The sequence below is a fragment of the Pituophis catenifer genome, unplaced genomic scaffold (assembly GCF_029215685.1).
Source record: "Pituophis catenifer annectens isolate HBS135680 unplaced genomic scaffold, rPitCat1.0.hap2 SCAF_1, whole genome shotgun sequence".
NCBI lineage: Eukaryota > Metazoa > Chordata > Lepidosauria > Squamata > Colubridae > Pituophis > Pituophis catenifer.
The window spans coordinates 81,486,554-81,509,172 of record NW_027256881.1 but is presented as its reverse complement, the minus strand read 5'-3'; the positions used below and the strand labels follow the sequence as shown (position 1 = coordinate 81,509,172).

Here is a 22,619-nt window from a genome sequence, read left to right as displayed (position 1 = left end):
GAAAAAAATCGTTAAATTTTGTAAAATCTTTTCCAAATTGAGTTGTTTTCGGCTTGGATATCACAACAGTCCAGCAAGAATACTAAACACTAGAAAGCTATTTTTTAAAAACAGTAGTAGCAATGATCCACATGAGGGAAAAATATCTTCTTTTTTGCCAATTGTGTGCTTTCATTGTTTTTTTTTTAAAAGAAAAGTAAACAAAACTTGGTATGAAGATGAAGGCTGTGTAAATTCCTTGCTTTGCAGAAACAGGAATGATGGCATTGCTTAGAGAGGAGGATGGCATTTGCATTCTTTAAAACTCTTTTGTAGACACAGAGTCTATTTTCATGTACCATATACTGAAGCCAACACTTTTAACACAAGTGCAGTGAAATGAGAAGTACACTACTTGTCTGAACTGCAACTCACTTCATTAGATGCTAATAATAATAATAATAAAAATTGTTAATCAAGAAGGTCCTTCTTAGCAGCATTATTGCAAGTCAATAGATTTTAAATTACTTGTTAACTCACATGGCATTTTTAATATACAAGCTTTTTGAACTAGTATTTTGTCTTTTCTTACAACTTTCAGTTAAGGAATGAAAGGAATAAAAACAGAAAGACTCTCTCTTGATCACTCTTATCCTCGAATTGATAAATAATGAAGCGGTTTTTTTTAGCCATTTTCCATTTATTTATCTATTTAAAATATTTTTAGAGCCACCAATCTTAAACCAAACTCTGGGTGGCTTACAACCAAGAATAAACATACAAACAGGTAATCTTTACTTAATGACTCTAATGTTGAATAGCAACTCTGCCACTAACCAAAGCAGTTGCTAAGTGGGAAATCACATGACCTCGACTGCATTTTTCCAGCTGTAAAGAGACAAGACTCTTCAGTTTCGCCCTTTGCTTTTGTTTTCTTCTATTTACTCCTTCTCTCCCTTTGGAATAATTAAGTGTCTACTTACTATGTCTACCCTTGAACACATGGAAAGCAATGTGATCCTGTTAGCAGCTTGGGAGCTGCAGGTGGCCTCTGCAAACGTTTCTTCTCCAATCTCTCTGCTTTGGGGGGAGGTGGCAAGCAATTTCTGTAGGCAATTTCTCCTTTCACTGATCCTCCCCCCACCCCTTTCATAGAATGGAAAGCTTGGAGAGGAATTTGAAGGGAGCAAGCTGTTTGCTCTTCTACACATCAAAAGCATGGCAAAATTTATTAGGACATTCATGATTGGGCTATGAACAGGAATAAAAAAAGTTATATTTTCTCCTACTCCAAAGAGCAATGGAATATAGACTATATAGCTTTGTTTCCTATGAACATAGCTGGGAAATATATGAAGTATGATTCTATGATTTGTTGCCCAATTAGAATATCAGCCCCACAAGCTTTTTCTGAAGCTCATTCATATCTGAATGATTCCTTATGATTTAGTTGGAATTTTCTAGGAAATCATTTCTGCATGGATTCCAATTTAATTTTGTAGGAGCTGTAGGTTTGTCTAGGAGCTGTGATCCTTTAGAAGAGTACCAGTTGTGTTTATTAAAACTCTGTATAACCATGATGTCTAGTATTTGTCTAAATTTCAATTTTGTAACTATTCAATAAATTTAACCTATATCTAATTATATCTAAAATGCAAATGAGCCAAACATGTGTAAGTACTTTTTGTGATGTAAGCTACTCACCTTCTTGTTAGGGAATCAGTAACAGTGGTGGGTTCCTCCCGGTTCGGTCCGGTTCGGCCGAGTCAGTAGCGGTGACCATTTGATGTCACCGAACCGGTTCTTCCCCCCCGCCCTCCCACCCCCCACCCCCCACGTTATTCTTACCTTTTATTTGGTCCCACCCCCAATCTATTGCTGCCTCCTGAGTCCCACCTGATGACTAGAGGGAAAAAAACTTTAAACTCTTGCTGCGGGGCTTCAAAGGGCCGTCCTACAGCTGATCAGTGTTAAAAGCAAACAAATGAGTTGGGTCGTAAGTGCGAGGACTGGTCGTAAGTGCGAGGACCTTCCAGAAATGACTCTGACCAGCTAACCACGCCCACCTAGTCACATGACCTCCAAGCCACACCCACAAAATAAGCCATGCCCACAGAACCGGTAGTAAAAAAATTTAGAACCCACCCCTGATCGGTAACTATAAGGTTTAGTTGCACCTTCAAAAAGAATAGTATTTATTGTTAATTTCACAAAATATTAGTTGAATGGGTGACATTGAAAGCTATCCTAGAGAAGAGCATCAGTGAGAAAAAGAGTGGAAATGACTCAAATGAAGTAAAATTTCATTTGGTTTGCATTTGCTTGCTGGAACAGTGATGAATAGAGTTTTATAATAATGTCAGGAAAGGAAATAATCCTTGAAATATGTGTAGGGTTTAGTCTAGGCTGCATTTTTTCTCTGTCATATGCCTAGCTCAACTTTCCCCCCTTAATTGTAATGACTCCTGAAAGTCAAAAGTACCTGCATGTTTAACTGTTTTCTTGCATGAACACCTTTCTGTGTTGTGTTGATGCATGAAAATCTAGTAGCATCTGTGTTCCCAAGGCCACTCTGCATAATTTGAGTTTCTATTGATTATTGCCCCACAAAGTTAACTAGAGACATCATTCCACTTGTTATTCCTTCCTGCTCTTTTCATCTCATTGTATTTTTAGAAAAGCTGTTTGTTTTCAGCTTTAGCTGCTGTTTCCATGAAGCAGCCAGAAAGCAAAATCATTTAGGCTTATTGCTTGGTTAAATCTCCTTTGCATAAAAATTACTTAGGGAAAAAGGAACCATCACAAACAGTACTTAAACCATTTCTGTAGTTTATAACTACCACTTATGTTGGAGCATGACTAGTTGATCTATGATCTAGACAGATTTTCTCTTCTTTAAGTCTGAGCTTCCTGGAAGAAATAAAACTACATTTGTGGCTGGAATCACAGTTGAGCTTTTGCCCAGAAAATGAAGAATATTCTCAACACATACTGATTATTCATTTTATGAAAGCAAAAAGCTTTCTATTTTGTAAATGTGACATAACAACATGTATTTTTAAAAAATGATTGTTTTATATTCCAAATGAACCATAGATCAAAACAGTTGGCTGAAAAAGAAGCAGAGTGTTCATAATTTCCTGCCATTTTGTCAATAGATTTCAAAGGTATCTCATGTATTTCCCCTCCCCCTTTTTTTCCTTTTTCTTTTGAGGCAATAGTAGATTTTTATTCAGATGTTCCAGTTCAGGGGCAGGGACCCAGGTCCAGTACTGATAGAATGAGAGCAACAGGAATCCAATACACTGAAGTATTGGGAAAAGAAGATCCAATATCATCCTGCAAACACAGATGTCACAGCTAAGATGGTGCCACATCTGTTTCCAGTCCACATCTGTTTTTGTACATTATTCATAATCCCAGGCATTCGATTTTTAATCAAAAAAATCCCACTTAGTTATATGTGACAGTCACACATAAGGGTACTTGTACAAGCAACCTTGGATTGAGGCGAAGTTAAAAGCAATACATACAGGAAATAGAAGGTAGGTGTAATTATCAAACAGTGAGCTCATTATTTAGAAAAGAAGGTAGATTGGTAGCAGAAAACTTGAAAAGGACAAATACTGTGCTTTCAAAAAGAGAAAAAGAGGACATGAGTAACTACTGTCAGCAAAACTCTGGATCAGATTATTAAACAGTTCATAAGCATTTAGATTAGAAAGAATGCCTTGCTTATCAGGAGTGAACAGCAGTTATAAAAAACGAGTCATATCAAAATTAACCTTCTTTTGGTAGAAAAACCAGTTTTGTTGACCATAGAAGAGTGGTGGATATGAAGTTCAGAAATGCATCTAAAATCCTGAAATCCTACTAGAACAAAATGTGGGCTAAATTATGCTAATGTTAGATGGATAGAGATCTGCAGGATCCACTCTGAGTTGGTCACCAGTACCAGAGGCTATACTTCCAAGCTTTCAGCCATCCTCAGGGAACTTCTCTCTCTCTCTCTCTCCAGACTGAAAGAGATAGAGATCTGGTTTAAAAAGTGTATTTAACAAGTATATATCAATAATGGACATGTCAAATGGAAAACTGCAGGGCTTGTACTATACCATATACATTCTCTTGTAAAATAAGAGGTTCAAAAGATAATTATCAAATCTGCAGAAAATACACAATTACAGAGGTAGTTAACAATTTAGGATAGCTTCTAGATGCAAAAGGATCTTGACAATTGCAAATTACTGTCTAATGTTCTTTGCATAGGAAAAATCAAAGACATGAGACAGCATAGGTGTGTGTACTCATGATGGGCAGCAGAATGTGCAAATAGGATCTGGGTGTCTTGGTGGATCACAAATAAGACATAAACCAACAGTAAGGTATCCATAACGTCTCCCTTTTCCATTCCCAACCCAAATGCAGTCCTTAAATAAAGATGAAGAAAAGTCACTTTCCTTTCTATTTTCTGATGGACAGATCAGATCTAAAATGTCACATCCAGTTCAGGGCACTGGATAGTAGGAAAGACATTGCAAAGCTGGAGTGTATCCAGAGGAAAACAACCAACATGATAAGTGTTCAGGAAGCAAATACTTATGGGAATTATTGGAAGTGTTGACTACGTTTATGGAGAATAGAAGTCTATAAGGAGACAAGAGAAATATCTTCAAGTATCTGAGGAGATGTTATGTAAAAGATAGAGTAGACTTGCTCAGTGTTGATTCAGAAGAGAAGAGAGAATATATTTTCATTACAAAGAAACAGCTTTCAACCAAACAATGGGAAGAATTTCCTAATGGTACAAGTTGTTCAACAATGGAACAGATTGCTTTAGGAAGTAATTTACTCTTATGAGTTTTGATTTGTTAAATTTGTGTTCTATCAAATGACTGAATGAGGTCCAATTCTATTCTTAAAACTGAGCATTTCTGTATTTGGATCTAATCGCAATTAAATTGGTTTCCAGACAGGGTCCAAACTGTGCAGACAATTCAACCAGTTACATTACCATATTGTTTTTTTATACATTTGAAGAATGCTTAGGTCCTACTGGAATGAGAGTTGAGCCAAAACTGATCAGAATATATATTTTTGATAATATTTCTTGGACTTATTCTTATTCCCCCAGTTTACAGAAATTTCTACAGAACTTTCTACCTTGTATTTTGGATGGTGGCTGGCATTTTTCCCTTACAGTGCTTAGAATAATAGGTCATTCTGGGTCAAAGACATTTTGAAGATGAGATACCACAAGTCCACATAATTGTCATTGCTATTTGCAGAAACTAAGACAAATATCTTAGGGGAAAATATATATATTATGTCACTAGTAATAACAATTCCACCTTGTGGAACTATTACAGAGGTTCTGTTTGCCAGTGAAAAATTCAGTGAAGTGGACCATCCTACAATTTTTTTGTCCATAAATAGACCAAAGAATATTTATATAAGTTATTAACAACTGAGTCACTGAAACCTATATTACTGTATTGATTTCAAGGGATCCAAGAATGATTTTTGATCTTTCGTTTGCAAGAAATAAGTCATTTATAAAACTCTCCTTTGTAGAGAAATAAACAGCGTATTTGAACTATTATTATTATTATTATTAATAATAATAATAATAATAATAATAATAATAATAATAATAATAATAATAATAATAATAATAATAATTTTATTTCTATACCGCCCTTCTCCCGAAGGACTCAGGGCGGTGTACAGCCAATTTAAAAACACAAGACACAACAATAATTAAAAATTAAAATAATTAAATAGATTTGGCCGATTTAAAACCCCAAAAATTAAAATACCCCAATTTAAAATTATTATATTGACAGCCCTGCCTGGCGGAACAACAGGGTCTTCAGTGCGCAGCGGAACACCCAGAGGTCGGAGATCTTACGTATTTCCGGGGGCAGTTCATTCCACAGGGTTGGGGCTCCCACAGAGAAGGCCCTCCCCCTGGGTGTCGCCAGCCGACATAACTTGGCTGATGGCACCCTGAGGAGACCCTCTCTGTGGGAACGGACTGGTCGGTGGGAGGCTATTGGTGGCAGAAGACGGTCTCGAAGGTACCCGGGTCCTGTGCCATGGAGCGCTTTAAAGGTGGTAACCAACACCTCGAATCGCACCCGGAAGACCACTGGGAGCCAGTGCAGCTCGCGCAGGAGGGGTGTCACGCAGGCACAACGAGGTGCGCCCATAACCACCCGTGCGGCTGCATTCTGGACCAGCTGGAGCCTCTGAGTGCTCTTCAAGGGGAGCCCCATGTAGAGAGCATTACAATAGTCCAGCCGGGAGGTGACAAGGGCATGAGTGACCGTGCGCAAGGCGTCCCGGTCCAGAAAGGGCTGCAACTGGCGGATCAGGCGAACCTGATAAAAGGCCCCCCTGGCCACGGCCGTCATATGCTCTTCTAAAGACAGCCGTGCGTCCAGGAGGACACCCAGATTGTGAGCCCTCTCTGTGGGGGGCAAAGATTCACCCCCAATAGTCAGCGATGGCACCTGCTGACTATATCGGGACGCCGGTAGCCACAGCCACTCGGTCTTGGAAGGGTTGAGTCTGAGCCTGTTCCTCCCCATCCAGACCCGCACGGCCTCCAGGCAGCGAGACATCACATCAAGGGCATCGTTGGGGTGGTCTGGGGTGGAGATGTACAGCTGAGTATCATCAGCGTACAGGTGACACTTCACCCCAAAACCACGGATGATCTCACCCAGCGGCTTCACATAAATGTTGAACAGAAGAGGCGAGAGGACCGACCCATGCGAGATGCCTCGAGGTCGACCTCTGCCCCCCTGCCAACACGAACTGCGAGCGGCCGGAGAGGAAGGAAGAGAACCACCGCAAAACGGTGCCCCCTACTCCTAACCCCTTCAACCGCTGCAGCATGATACCATGGTCGATGGTATCAAAAGCCGCTGAGAGATCTAATAGGACTAGGACAGAGGAGCAACCCCTGTCCCGGGCCCTCCAGAGATCATCCACCAACGCGACCAATGCCGTTTCTGTGCTGTGCCCCTGCCTGAAGCCCGACTGGTATGGGTCTAGATAGATAGCTTCATCCAGGTGCCTGGGCAGTTGTCGTGCCACCACACTCTCAACAACCTTCGCCACAAAACAAAGGTTGGAGACCGGACGATAGTTAACTAATTCAGCTGGGTCCAGGGAAGGCTTCTTGAGGAGGGACCTCACCACCGCCTCTTTCAAGGTGGTGGGAAAGGCACCCTCACTCAGAGAAGCAGTTATAATCCCCTGGAGCCAGCCTCGTGTAACTTCCCGGGAGGCCAGTACCAACCAGGAGGGACACGAGTCCAATAAACATGTGGCGACACTAATCCTACCCAGAACCCTGTCCACATCTCGGGAGCCACAGGATCAAACTCCTCCCAGATAATATTCTCAAGACCTACCCTCCTCTCCTCCCCCGGACTCACCCATTCGGAGTCCAAGCCTTCCCGAATCCGAGCGACTTTATCGTGCAGGAATTGCACAAAATCCTCAGCTCGACCCTGCAAGGGATCCTCCCGCACTCCCCCCCGAAGAAGGGAGTGGGTCACCCTAAACAGGGCGGCTGGGCGGTTCTCTGCAGATGCGATAAGAGCGGAAAAATGGTTAGATTTGCCGCTTTTATCGCCACTAGGTAGGTCTTGATATAAGACCTCACCTGTGTCCGGTCGGAATCAGAATGACTAGTCCTCCAAATGCTCTCTAGGCCTCTTTTCCGACGCTTCATCTCTCTCAGCTCCTCAGAGAACCAAGGAGCCAATTGAGATCGGCATCGGGTCAGAGGCCGCAAAGGCACGACACGATCCAAAGCTCCGGCGGCTGCACTCTCCCAGGCGGCCACCAGCTCTTCAGTCGAGTCATGTGTCAGAGTCTCAGGAAACGGCCCAAGCTCCATCAGGAACCTTTCTGGATGTTGCAATGTATGAATTTTGCTAAAGATTTTGTATTGTATATACAGAAAGCCCACTTAGCATAGCTACTTGAACAGAAAGATTTCGCGGTCAGTAATTCTGTCAGTGTTTAAAAACAAAACAGGCCAGATTCAGATGAAATAACTATTTGCTTTGCCAAAATTTCTGTAGCGCCAAAATCTGCTGCTGTTGACTTTTCTAAACAATCCTTTACATACATCTTAATAATATTATTAGCTTTGGTTTTTTTATGTTTCCTTATATCTATATTCTTACCCACATTCTTATTTTCATTTCAGAAATTACCCATAGTGACTTTTAATTGATGCTTGGTATAATAATATTGCAGCTTCATAAAATGAATTGTTTATAATCCACATGTAATCAACATCTCACATGACTAGTTAGCAAATTATTGCTTATTTATGTAATCATATGAGATACTCTCTCATTAAAGGCTATCATTAAAACAATCCCTTTCACTTCAATAAATTCAAGTTTTCTGTTAAATAAATAACAGATAAAAGCTTTATGGGTCCCCCCCCCATATTAGAGGTTCTAAGAATTTTTAATTAACAAGTATTTTCCTGTTTGACAACAGCTTATATTTAATTTACAATAACAGATTTGTAAACTGATTTATTTTACTTTTATATATTTAATGTAAATTTAATGTTTCTAAAGTTTAGTCTGAGAGGCACATATAAAAAAAATTTCTAGTTCATGTAGTATTACACTCTTTCACTTTTCATCTTTCTCTTGAATGATCTTCTCCATGCCAGCAGCTTTACAATTAAGCTTTGATTAACATAAAATAATAAACAGATAGTGCCATGATTGAGTAAACACCAATGTTTGTAATTAATACAAGAGATAATAAATTTTTAAATGGCCTTTAAAAATTTGAACAAGAAAGAAAGGGGAAGGAGAATCAATCAAATGAAGCTGTTAAATGAACCCCAGGGCATGTTTGAAACTGGTTTCATGTCCCCGAATCTCCAGAAATATTTGCCCACTGCTTGCTGCTGTTGCCAACCTTACAATATTCGGTCCTCCTAGGAACAAACGGCTGACAATGAGAGAAAGTGAAATTGGTATCTCTAGCCAACCCCATTCTCCTGTCTCTTGTCAGTATTATTGCCGCAGGTCTGCAGTTCAACAGCTGTGATGAAATGATGCTGAGGTGCCATGGAAACATGACTTCGGCAAGGAGGGCAGGAGAAATGAGGAGATTTTGTTTTAGCTCAGCCCTCCTTCTTGATCTGGCTGTCATGCTTATATCCCAGCACAGTCATGATAGAACTAGAACCTAGAGAAACATCCATACCCATGGGGAGTTTCTCATTGTCCTCTCTGTGAAGGAACAGGAAGATCTTAATTCACAGTTTGCAAAGTGAAAGAAAACCTTATCATTCCCCAAAGGTAACCTGGACTTGCCTTACTTGGAAGGAGAGGAAGTTCAATTGTGCTAGCTTGTTGAGGTAGAACAGGACCAAGTGCTGACATCAATGTGGCATCAGGAATTTGTGTGTGTGGTGAAACGGGTGCACAAATTTGAGAAATGTTGCAAGTCCAACTACTTGGACAACCCAACAGCCATGATTGAGGTTTTCCTCTCCCTCAGGTTGTCAGGCTTTTCCTGGTACTTAGGAGGAGAGCAGCCTACTCAGATGAGCTCTCAAAGCCCTTAGGACAGTGGTGGTGGTGAGGCATTGGATAGCTCTAGGACTTTCTTCACAATCTCCCAGCTCTCCTTTTTCAATATTGGGCAAGTTGAAAAAGGAATTAAACCTCTTCATCCAAATGTACTCAAAGTAGAAATCAACAGACCAACATTTAGTAAGCAATCTGTATAAAAAAAACTTGTGGTTGGAAATAAAATGTATTTAAAGTAAAGAATAAAAAGCCTCTATTCAGTTCATATAATGTTTCATGCAAAGTTTAATATATTGCTTCTTTGATCTCTTCAATGTCTGCTACATACATAATTTGAAACACTGCAATATTTTGCTGAGAGTCATTATATAAATGGGATACAAAACATTAGGCCAATAAATATAAATAGGACTTAATGGAAGATATTTCAAAAGGCAATTATAGTGGGCAACTGGAATTCATCAAGAGGCTTGATTGTGTTTCTTAGAGCTTTGTCATGATTGTGTGTGGTCCTGGTTCACTTAAGTGTAAATATCTTTCCATTTGGAGATATTTTGTATTAATAAGTCCTTAATTCACTAGCCAGAAAAGTGTTCTGTTCAGTTTTTATTGTTTGTTTGTTTACTCTTCTCTTTAATGCTCACCTTATTAAATATCATGTATCTTTGAGCTGACTTTGGCTATGAATGCACAAACAGAGTGAAAAAAAAATGCACTGTTCATTTCTTTTGCTAAGCAAACATTTCTCTACAGATGCTCTATCGCACCTCCCGAGTTGTAAGGAATATCAAGAAAAGCATTAAGGTGTATATATACACAGTTGGGAGGGGCTGAATTAGACTCTTCCCATGCCACTTTCCCAGCCCCCCCCAAAAAAAATAATTCTTAAATTTGTCTGAAGCAACACTGTACATTTGTATGTCAGGTTTGGAATATGGAATTTGCATAATAGCAGTTGTGTCATTTTGTTATCCACTGCTGCAGCTAAATTCTATAGGTCTTTAGAACAGAACTCAGATTAGGGAGATTTAGTGGCATTGCTATCTGATATTCCTGCCCCTCCATGGTACCAAACATCTGTTCAATTTTTCTAAGAAAAATACCCAGTCTTGGGGGAAAATCTACAATAATATAACAGTTCTCAAAAGCAGAGGAGAATGTGGGATGTTTTTTGTTCCAGGACTATATATGACATCAAGATTCATAGTACTGAAGTTACTTTGGAATCTGAAATAAAATGCAATAAGTGGAGTAGCCACTCCACTTTCCTTAATGGTTCACTCTTCTTGGTGTACTGTAGTAATTATATATTGGAATAGGACTGGGCAGACCCATCCTCAGCCATGGAAATTCAGTAGATCATTTTGTGTCTTCAGTCAAAGCTATTTGTCATTACACTCCAGGATAAAGTCCTCTTCATTTGAAGACTATGAATTATAATATATCATGCTAGTCTCAGTCTTAGTTTTAGAAAAGTGACCATCCCAAATTCCTGTGTCAAAGGATAGATCAGAACCTATGTCTCCCCATTATTTAGCACTTTATTAACCGCACCACACTAGTTTCATTCTATAGCTTTATCTGGGATAAATTTTGTACATACTACTCTCTCTGCCCCCTTATTGAATTACAGTATAATTGTAATTGTTCTCATAAGTTTAACCACCTGAATCACCTTGACTCCAGTTTTGTGGCATTAGTATTGTTTCCTTAATGATAAAATAATTATATTGTTTCTAGTTTGTACACACTCAGAATGTATCAGCTACATGGAAGGTGCAGGTTATTATCTAATTTAGGATAATGTAAATTACATATTGGTTCTAAGATACGCATAAGTACTGACATCTATTCTTTTTAAATTATACATTTCTTTGGCAAGATGTCAATTTTAATGTTTATTTTATATGCATAAAATTGCTTCACTTAAAAGGTTATAGTGAATTTTAGTTAAATCGGTTATAAACAATCAGAAGCTATGCAAATTATAATTACAGTAGTAGAAGCTGTACAAATAATTATGGCACGGTGTAAGAAAACAGTGGGGAGGGGAAACAGCTTGATAAAAGGGATTCAACTAAAAGTATCAATTTGAAGGCAGAATGAGGGAAATCAACATGCTTTATTAATTCATTTCTTCGGAATAGGAAGTTTTATGTTTATTATTTGTCTCAATTTTTGCTTTGTTTAGGCTTTAGTTCAGTTAAGCAAAATAACAACATTGCTAATGCTTAGATTGATTCTTATTGTTCATTACTTCAATAATTGGTCCTGTTTGTGCAAAAAGGAAACAAATACTTTTCTTTGATAAGATAAAGTTTGCCTCAACAAACAACTGTTGGTTGTTACTAAAGCAATTCTATGATACAATTCTTCCTTTTCAAATAATGCATTTATAATAAATGTAATCCAGTGTATCTAATGTACAACAGTACATCAGTATGTGAAAAAGAAATGCATGTGTACTACTGTCGCTTATCATCCTTGTCTGACATCTTGAAAGAAAGATAACATGAATGAAAGTTGAATTAATAGGAAGCTTACACATTGAATGATCAATGTGTAAGCTTCCTATTCCTGCTGAGAAATGATTTTGCTGAATAAAAGGAATCTGATCAACATGTGCTTAGCAGCAAGAGACAGTAGTGAGAATAAGGTGTCCAAAGGTCTGGGATAGTTTCAGTGTAGACAGTTTGTGTGAATACATCCCGCTCTTGCAAACTACTACCATTTGGGTTTTAGCTATTCTACCTGCTTCTTCTACACTAGTAACTGTAATTGTACAAGAAAAAAGGGTGCCACAGATTCTGAAGAAGAAAAAGAAAGCTCAGCTAAAATGGTAGTTCCAATTCAATGCCAGTTAAAATGCCAGTTTTCATCATGCTGATTTTGTTTTCAGATACCCAGTTTGGTGTAATGGTCCAGGCAGTTGCCAAGAGTTAAAAACTGACTTGAAGGCACAATAAATCTTTTTTTTTTAAATTTTCTCAATCTGCGATTGAAGTAAATGGCCTCTGTGACAACTACTACCGTGTTCCCCCCAAAATAAGATCCTGTCTTATATTTTTTTTGAACCCTGAAATAAGCACTTGGCTTTATTTTTGGGGAGGTCTTATTATTTTGGGGCGCTTAGAACAAGATGGAGGTCCTCTTGCCATCTTACCTGATTTGCAGCTCTGCATTTAAATATTTTTCGGGAGGGCTTATTTTCAGGGGGAGGCTTATTTTAGTGCATGCACTCAAAAGCCTGATTGGGCTTATTATCAAGGGATGTCTTATTTTTGGGGAAACAGGGTACAGAACTGTAATGTTTAAATAACTTAAATAAACATAGAATATTTTTTGTGTCATTTCTACCACAAAAAACTCCCTCCTGTTGTATTGGCTAATGAAAGCTTAATCTGCAAACAGTAAATTCCTTCAAATTTATTTTGTAAATTACAGGCAGTCATATTATTGTGACAATTTTTGCCACTATGCAAAATTCATTTCAAAAATTGAGATATCAATGATCGTTTGCAGCACATAAGAAAAGCAATCCACATGTCTGCTTAATTATGTAACTTTTATTCAGCCATATGTGTTTTTAAAAATGTGGATTATCTCAAGGGTGATCGTAGAAAAAATGAAAATGAATGATTAATTATGTTTTCTTATGCCAAAACGCCAGCTGTTAGTTTGATCATATGCCACATACTGAAAGCAATTGTGATCTATCAGATGGGAAGAGTGAGACAAGATATCATAACTGTGAGCCAGAAATCCAGAGATTGGAATCTCCAATGGCCAGCAACATTTTGTGGGCTGAGGAAAATATATATATCACTGTCATCTGGAAAAGAAATGTTGCCTTTTTATTAACTGTCTGAAATGGGGAAAAAAAGATAGACGCTATAAAAATCTTAATGGATACAAATCAATAACTTATTTTATAAAAATAGTGAACTCGGTGTTGATATGGCGACAGTGGTAATGGAGGCATGGTGAAGAATTCCAAATGGGTCTTTTTTTTCCAAACAACAAGATGGTGAATAATAATCAATATTAATAAAAAAAAAAACTCGCATATTTGGGAACATATCTACAGTAGTGGATCTTCAGTACTTTACTGAAAGTAGGTGCACATTTTTGCACCAGTTCAAAAACAGCTCTAGACTTCTTGACAGCACAACTGGTAATGTTCATCGTATTAGACATTCACAGTAAAACTTTGGGGTTTCTTCTGCAACATGTGAAATGCTGCACTTGTGGATAGTCTGGTTTCCCAATCGATAGGAACTCTTTAATACTGTGCTCCCATGAGTCCTTGGAGAATATGGTGATGTAAAAATATAGCAGTAAATAAATACATGAATTCTTGCCTTGCCCTGCCTCCAGAACTGAGAGCAATAATTACTTTCTCTTCCACTGTCTCAACTTCAAAAATGCGCCTTTTCAAGGTTTCAAACCAGTAGCCTGCATTTTGCAGTTTGTTTTTCTCCTCTGGGATTAAGCCGGAGGAAACAGGTAGAACTCTTATTGATTTCATATTCTCTTGCTTAGCCCGGGCAAGTGTGCACCTTCACAGAATTGCAAGTTTCTGCAAACAGTTTGGGGGAAAAATGCAGCTGCAATAAGCAAATATTATTAAAAACATGTTGGGAAATACCAACAAAGCTATCCTTTTATTTGCAAAGCCCCCTGTTGCTTTTAAATAAAAAAAAAAATGAAAAAATGACAGCTGTGTGGGGATAGGTCTTAAATTTAATTTATAAATAGCCAGATAATTGGTTGGATGCAATACGTACTTAAAAAAATGGATGGGGAAGCACTAATAATTTATTTGCTTTTTAAAATATGTAGAAAGGATTAGGACATTTTTATTACTTTTAGAGCTGAGGGGACAGCACATTGATTAAATAATGTTGCTCTACATTCTTTTATGGTCCCATGGGGAAACTGGAAAGATTGTTGTTTGGCTGATGGTGTTTATTGCCTCTTCCCAGGTTTTTTAGGTCAGCAGGACTGAAAAGGATTGCAGATCTCTTTTATCTTGTTTTGGAAGATTTGTGAAGTGAAATTGATGGCAGTCTATAGGAGTAATTGTTTTTTTAATAGTAAATTTCCTGTCAGGAAAAGATTGACCATATCATAATAGGAAGAATTTACAGTGGACCGTATTTATATCAAGTCTTTTTTTCCCCTTGCATAAAAAAACTTTTCTTGTAGATTTGCATATTGATTCAGGTGGGCTTCTACATTTTATCCTGATATGATTCTATTGAAATGTTCAATCATGCTTAATTATCAAGGCATTAGATTCATAAGCTACCTTTCCCTCAGCAGCTCTTGAGGGCATAGCAGGGGTGGCTTCTACTTACCTTTACTACCGGTTTGCAGCAGGGCCGCGCGCAGGTGCTCTTCTACGCATGAGCAGAAGCGTTTTGTTGATATCGGGGTTGGTGGGCGGAGCCTCCCGCCAGTTTTACTACCAGTTATATAGAACCGGTGCGAACCGGGGGCAACCCACCACTGGGGCATAGGTAGGCCTTCCTTCACTGATTTTGGATTGAAGAATGCAGTGGAATTTCAAGACATTCTCTCTATTGTTTCTGATGAAATAGCAGATTTAAGCCATAAATGTCCCTATTCTGCATTCATTTGATAATTAGAAATTACAATCCGGTGCCAAATTTTGGAAAGGCTCAGAGAGGTACATCCAGTAATTAATGAGAGGCAACTATTGGATAAAAAATCTTTCCATGAATATGATATGAAAATTTATTTACAATCACTGGTATGATCTCTCTCTGTTACTTCTGGTGGAAAACACAATACCTATGAAAAAGGTCTGGAATATAATTTTTGGTTTTGAATTTGTATTGGTGATTTCCCATGGTTTATGATTTATAAGAGAATACCACCAACCATTGTGTGCAGTGATTTTTTAAAAATTAATTATGTATTAGTACTCTTTTCTAATGATTTTTCACTGTGGGCAGGGCCATCCAAAAGAAAGTCAATAAGGCTGTTATGACTTTATGATTAAACCTGCACTCCCTTTTTTACATCAATGTCAGTAAAACTTCAGTTTTATGGTCTCAACCATCATATTGATTTTTTCCCCGTACACTTTTCCAGAAGTGCCTCTGAAAGTGGGACTTTGCTGTATATGACCAACTATAGGTCAAAATCAAGAATGAAATATTAAGAAAATGTTAATTTCTGAGATTTTGTTGCTGCTTTATACATGTTATCAATGAATGTTTCTTTTTCACGCATAGTAGGGAGTGGCACAAGTTAACACATTTACATGGAGCTTTCTAGGAAAGTTCCAGAGGTGGATTTCAGCTGGTTCTGACCAGTTCTGGAGAATCAGTAGCAGAAATTTTGAGTAATTTGGATAACTGGTAAATACCACCTCTGACTGGCCCCACCCCCATCTATTCTCTGCCTCCCCAGTCCCAGCTGATCAGGAGGAAATGGGGATTTTGCAGTAACCTTCCCCTGGAGTGGGGAGGGAATGGAGATTTTACAATATCCTTCCCCTGGAGTGGGGTGGGATGGAGATTTTACAGTATCCTTCCCCTGCCACGCCCACCAAGCCACACCACACCCACCAAGCCATGCCCACAGAACCGGTAATAAAAAGTTTTGAATCCCACCACTGGAAAGTTCACATTGTTTGGTACAAATCAGCAGATGTTCCTGGTATAATCTGATACAGTAGCTGTATTTTTTAATTTCTGTTTCTTAATATGTAAGAAAAACTTCCGTGCTTGATCTAATGAGACTCAAGCTCTGTCAAGTTCCAGCCATCTTTAACAGCTCAGCTGAGTTAAAAAAAATTACTGCTACAAATAAACATTTTGTGATGCACTTTAATCTATGTAGCCAGTTGAAGAAGGTATTATGACTAGAATTGGTTTGTTGTTTTTTATTGGAATCAAATCTGTCCTATTATAAAATGTACAGGTGAATGCTAGTACATGTTTTGGGGATTCACCATTCATTGTCATAAGAATTGCAGTAAGGATAAGTGGACCTGGATAAGCTATAGTCTTATAATCAGAAAAAATAAGTCTAACATTGTTAGACTCTTCCAAAGGGTAACAAATGTGGTAACCATTTATAGCACTGAAAAACAAGCTACTGCAATCATACCAGTGGTGGGTTACCCTGGTTCGGACCGGTTCGCAAGAACCTTTAGTAAAACCAGCAGGAGGCTCCGCCCACCGACCCCAACGTCATCAGGAAGCTTCTGTGTGCGGCCCCATTGCGAACCTGTAGTAAAGTTAAGTGCAACCCACCCCTGAATCATACTTATACCAGTTTACATTGTAGGTATTTAAACATTGCACATTCAAGGTTTATTCAGTACTGAATCAACACATTACAAACTTAGTAGTGAATTTCAGGGGAAACTATTCAGCAAACTCTAAACCAGAAGGTGCTGTAGATGCATTCAAGAATGATAGTTTCCCCCCCCTACTTATTTTATAGGTCATAATGACTACATGTGCCCTGCTACCAACCAGTGTACCATTGACAAGAACAGAAGGAAAAGCTGCCAGGCTTGTAGGCTCCGAAAATGCTATGAAGTTGGAATGATGAAAGGTGGTATGTATTGCATTATTAGTCTTAACCTGTATTACAAATATTTTTCATCCCCTGTAATCCCATATGTGGCTCCCTTGTCAATAATTAATCACATTGCACCTTGTAATATTTACTTTCAGGTAAATTGGAATACGGTTATAGTTCAACTAACGCTTATCTTCAATGCATAATTCCTATTTTTGAAGTTTTTATGTAATCTCACTTTTAAAGGAAGGAAAGAAAACTCCATACAGGTTTTGAGGTACCTAAATTGAGGTAGTCCTCAATTTACGATCAAAATTGAGCCCAAAATTTATGTTGTTAAGTGAGAAATTTGTTAAGTGAGTTTTGCCCCATTTTATGACCTTTCTTGCCACATTTGTTAAGTGAATCACTGCAATTGTGGATAAGTCAAGAATTTTAGATGGCAAAATACTTCCTCCCAAATGGAGTTCAACATACAAGTAATCCTCGATTTACAACAGTTCATTTAGTGGCCTTTTGAAGTTAGAATGGCACTGAAAAAAAGTGACTTATGACCGTTTTTCACACTTATTTAATTTTATATATTTTTTATTGTAATTTTTCCTTTTCCAAAACTCTAATACATAATCAAACAGACATATGAACTGTTAATCCAACGTCTATAAAAATGACACTGTCCGTTTTTCATACTTATGACCATTGCAGCATCTCCGTATTCAAGTAATCAAAATTCAGATGCTGGGCAACTGTCTCATATTTATGGCGATTGCAGTGACCCAGGGTCATGTGATGCCCTTTTGTGACCTTCTGTCAAGCAAAGTCAACAGAGAAGACAGATTCATTTAACAACCATGGTACTAACTTCACAACTGCATTGATTCATTTAACAACTGTAACAAGAAGTCTTAAAATGGGGTAAAACTCACTTAACAAATGTCTCACTTAGCAACAGAAAATTTGGGCTCCATTGTGATTGTAAGTTGAGGACTGCCTATATCTGTGAGCATATATGGTAATGCATTTAAAAAATACCAATATATCTTCATGTACAAGCCCATATGCAAATAAGCTCACCCTTGAATTTTTAACCAAACTACTATGAAAAATACAGGGTCTTATCTGTGGGTGGTATATTTTTAATGGTATTTTTGTTAACATTTGAGGTTCGGCTTATTCATAGATGGGCTTCTACATGAGTATATATGGTAAAGCTTCCCTCCTTTTCAAAATCAATTCTAGATCTGACTTAATTTATGTTAGGATTTCTGCTATTCTGTAACACCTAGATACAAATTGTGAATGGGGCTGATGATTATCATCTTCCTTTAAATGGACAAGTGCTTTTGATTAAATGCTTTTTCAATAAATGCTGTGAAAATCAATATGACTTAAGACTAATTCACAGTCCTTTTAGGTTTTGATGATGAAATGTTGTACACATGGTAAGTAGTGATTTCCCTTAACTGGAAATACAATTTCTGTAATGGAAAAATAAACATGACTGATTATTAACTAGATGTAAAATGGCTATTATTAACCCATAGGTTGGTGTTTACAAATAATCATTTAACTGGTCCTTCTTATAAACTATGGTTAGAAAGAGAAAACATACCTTAGATCTCATTATCTTCTCTAGTACATTTCCCAGTATTCGTTTTAAAGGCTATGTGACATGTCAGCCTATGAGAGAACTAAATTCATAATTTATTTTCATTTTGAAGATCATAATCTTAATCTTACCCAAACACAACTAAATTTAAGCATTGTTACTGAAAGCAGTCTTTTAGAAGCTCGTTTGTTTATTAGTTAATTAATTACATTTTTTTTAAAAAAATTACTATTAGTCCATACTGAAGAAGCTTGCAGAGATTAATTATTTTAGAGAAACATCGAGATTCACATTTGACTCAGTGAAAATGTTTTAAATTAAAACCATTAGCTATTAATTCACAATGGTTGTCTTTAAAGATGGACATTTATTCCCATTTGGAAAACAGTTCTTCAAAAGTTTATATCTATCCTTTCCCTGTTTCCTGTCATGATGAGATTATATTGAATGACAAATAAAACAAGGGAAACAGATGTTTTATTTTTATTTTTTTCCCAGAAACACAGATACATTCATTTTAATGCATCATCTGAACTGATTCCAAGAATTCTAATTTGCCATTCAATTATTATATGCTTCAGTATTACAGTATACTTAAAATAGTAAAAGGGAGAAGTGCAGAAAACTATTTGTATTGCTCTGAACTGACTGACTATAATATCTACAAAATAAACCTGTTCAAATGCAAACTGGTAGAGGTGAAGGGCATCATTACACTTATCAGTACTTGTGTATTTGCAGAACCAATTAGTTGAAACATCATTGTCAAAATAAAATTTCCTTCAAAGGACTGTTCATCCTCCACATACACAATGTGCTTGTTATGTAAATGTTCATCACAGTGAAAAATCTACGATTATGTCAGCTCTTCACTTTTCTATGGTGTAAAGGATGTACTAAATGCAGAAGTGATTTTGCAGGAGCTGTTTACTTTAAATAAGCTACTGGCTGATTAAGCACATTTGCATTTTTTGCTTCTGTGTTTATAAACTTGCTTTTCTCACTTTTCTCTGACCAAGGCCCCTGTGATTTGGCTAGGAGATTAAGTGTGAATAGGGAGGTATAGTCTAAGTAGAGATCTTTGCCTCTCTTAAATAAAGGCCAAATGTAAAATTGAAACAGATATCTCTGAAGGTATCTTAGTCTCTTCTGAAGTAAAGGGAATCTTGTCTCAAGCAGAGAAAATTTTGCCTATCTCTGTGGACCCATGTAAGAAGGCTTCCTGGCTACATACATGCCCTGGTTACGTGCATGCCCTGGGTTTCATCATCCTCTTCAGATAAGGAGATGTCAGAGGATAAAAATATGGAATTTGAGATTCCTGTCTTGATCAAAGATTCAGAGCTATATCGGATCCAGTCTCTGCATCATCGCATGGATCTGCATCTTAAATTTCTTATCTTGATCTCTAAGACCATCACTTCCAAGTGGAGGAACGGAGGGTGTTGAGGAATTCGCAGAGCAACTCTAGAGTAGCAAGGATGTGCACATGAAAGCGACTGGGAGCAGTTGCAAATAATCACAGCCAACACACAGATACATTGAGTTGTGTTTACTTTTAGGAAATCGCAATAAGGCACAGTCCAATAAATAGTCCAGGTCATACACAGATAAAGCAGTAGATAGTAAACAATAGTCCAGGGATATTCCAATAACAAAGTCTTCTTACCAGTTGTTGTAGTCATACAAAATAAACAGTTGCAAACAGTAGCAAACACAGTAAATAGCAGTAATGATCAATAACGGTCAGCAAAGATCAGCAGAGTGTAGCAGAGAGAAACTAACCATGTTTCAAGCTTCCTCTTAAGGACATTGGCTACAGAGCTAACCAATCAGGACACAGTATGATGCAATACAGCAATACAGTCTTAAAGCTATATTGAGGTTTATATATTGCCAACCCAACAAGTTAGTAAATTATCATTTCCTAACAGAGGGGATGAATGGCAGAGAAATCACAGATTGCAGGGTTGTGCTTGGTGGTTTGGAAGTCAGAATTGTGGTGGGTGCCAATGGGTCTGAATGGGAACTTCATTCATTCTAAGTATTTGTATACCACTTCCTTTAGAAAACTTCAGGACAGGTTTGTAATAGCATCCAAATAGTTCAAACGGAAAATAAAACAGTTGATTAGAGGATGTTGTGTACAATATCCAAATAAACAACAAAATATACAGTAAAACAATAATAAAAGAAAAAAAGCAGTAAAAACAAAAACAAAATCCACAGCATTACCAAATTATTAAAAAGTCGAGGAGGAATAAACATATTTTTACTTGGCACAAAATAGACAACCAGGATAGTCCCAAGTGTACCTCAATTGGGATGGCTTTCCCAAGACAGTGGCCTATCCCTGACAAGGCCCCCTTCTTGGTAGCTATTTGCTGCATTTAGCACGTGAGGGTACCCAGTGTAGGCCCTCTGGAAAGGCTTGTTGTGAACAGGTGGGAGCATACAAGAAGAGGCATCCCTTCAGCTCTTTTACTTACTGTATCCCTTGTCTGGACCAGATCACACTTATATCCTGATATTTTTCAGAAATAGAAACTGCTTTTCTTGGTTTCTAACCAAAGACTGGCTTTGGAATAAGTATTTATTGAGTGATTTACAATTTTTTCATCTTGGTGAGGACAAGGTTTGGCCACTCTTCACATACATGGTCTAGCAAACTTCTCCCACAGATGTTGAATAAAGGGGGTGCAAAATGGCAACTTGATCATCTTTTGAGATCATGATAAAACATTGTGTTCCTAGGTTTTGTTCTGAACCCAAGGCATTGTCCTGTCCTTGGAACAAATCATCTGTTTTAATGTTCTGGATATTTATAAGGAGCCACAGAGATGACCTTGGAGAAACTATTCAGAGAGAGTCACAACCAGTGGTGGGTTGCCCCCGGTTCACACCGGTTCTATAGAACTGGTAGTAACACCGGCGGGAGGCTCCGCCCACCAACCCCAATGTCATCAAAATGCTTCTGCGCATTCGCAGAAGATGGTGCGCGCACTTGCTTCACTTGCACATGCGTGCGGCCCCGTTGCGAACCAGTAGTAAAGGTAAGTAGAACCCACTCCTGGTCGCAACCTGTGCTAAAACATGCATCAAGCCTAGGAAATAGAAAAGGCATTAAGAAGAGACTCATAATGATTCCTCCTTGACTCCCTGGATTATAACAGGGAGGGAAGACCCAAAGATGCTTTTTTCTGAAGACAACTGGAGTTCCTTCTTTTTCTTTCTTTCTTTTTTTTCTTTGAAGACATTTTGCTTCTCATCCATGAGAAAGTCTAGCTGCCTCCTGAAAAAGCACCTTTGGTGCTTTGGGATAACCGTGACCTGGATGACCGAGAATCTCCATAGACTTCTAGGGAGGGAAGAGTTTCCGAAGCCTATGTCAATACAGTGTAGTCCTAGCCTTCTTGTGGACCTGGTTTCCTGATCTGGTCTACCTCAAAGAACTAATTCTGTTCCAAGTGTTGTGACTGGCTACTCTCCTCTCCAAAAAACATATCTAAGAATAACCAACAGGAACCAGTTCCCTTCTTACAACTATTGGCTGAGACTGAACGAAGTGATCAGGGAGTAGGGAATGAGAGGAAAATAATTAAGCACAGGCAGGTGCCATTGCTGTTATGACTTTTTTCTCAGTATGCTAATGATTAGCAAATGTATTACCTTTGGGTTTGGTTACTATTTTCTTTTTATAATTCCTTATTCTATTTTTTTGTATTATTGGAGCCGAATGACACAGAACCTGCAGGATAAATAAATAAATGCCCAGAGATGGAAGTTGTTCTTCGATCCCAACTATTGATCTGCCTGGGCCAGACAGGGTGTTGTGTTTGCATTCAGAGTTTGTCCTGGGTGGCTAATCGAAAGCATTAGCA

At 38.1% G+C, this 22,619-nt stretch overlaps 1 protein-coding gene across 2 annotated transcripts in view; it reads left to right on the top strand.

Moving 5' to 3' along the window:
- The window catches only part of ESR1 (estrogen receptor 1), a 144,106-nt gene that overhangs the window by 56,200 nt on the left and 65,287 nt on the right, over positions 1-22,619 (top strand). For both annotated transcript variants that reach the window (XM_070932647.1, XM_070932646.1), the window contains exon 3: positions 17,049-17,165. In XM_070932647.1, coding sequence (XP_070788748.1) covers positions 17,049-17,165 — 117 coding nt within the window. The remainder of the gene's footprint in view (positions 1-17,048; positions 17,166-22,619) is intronic.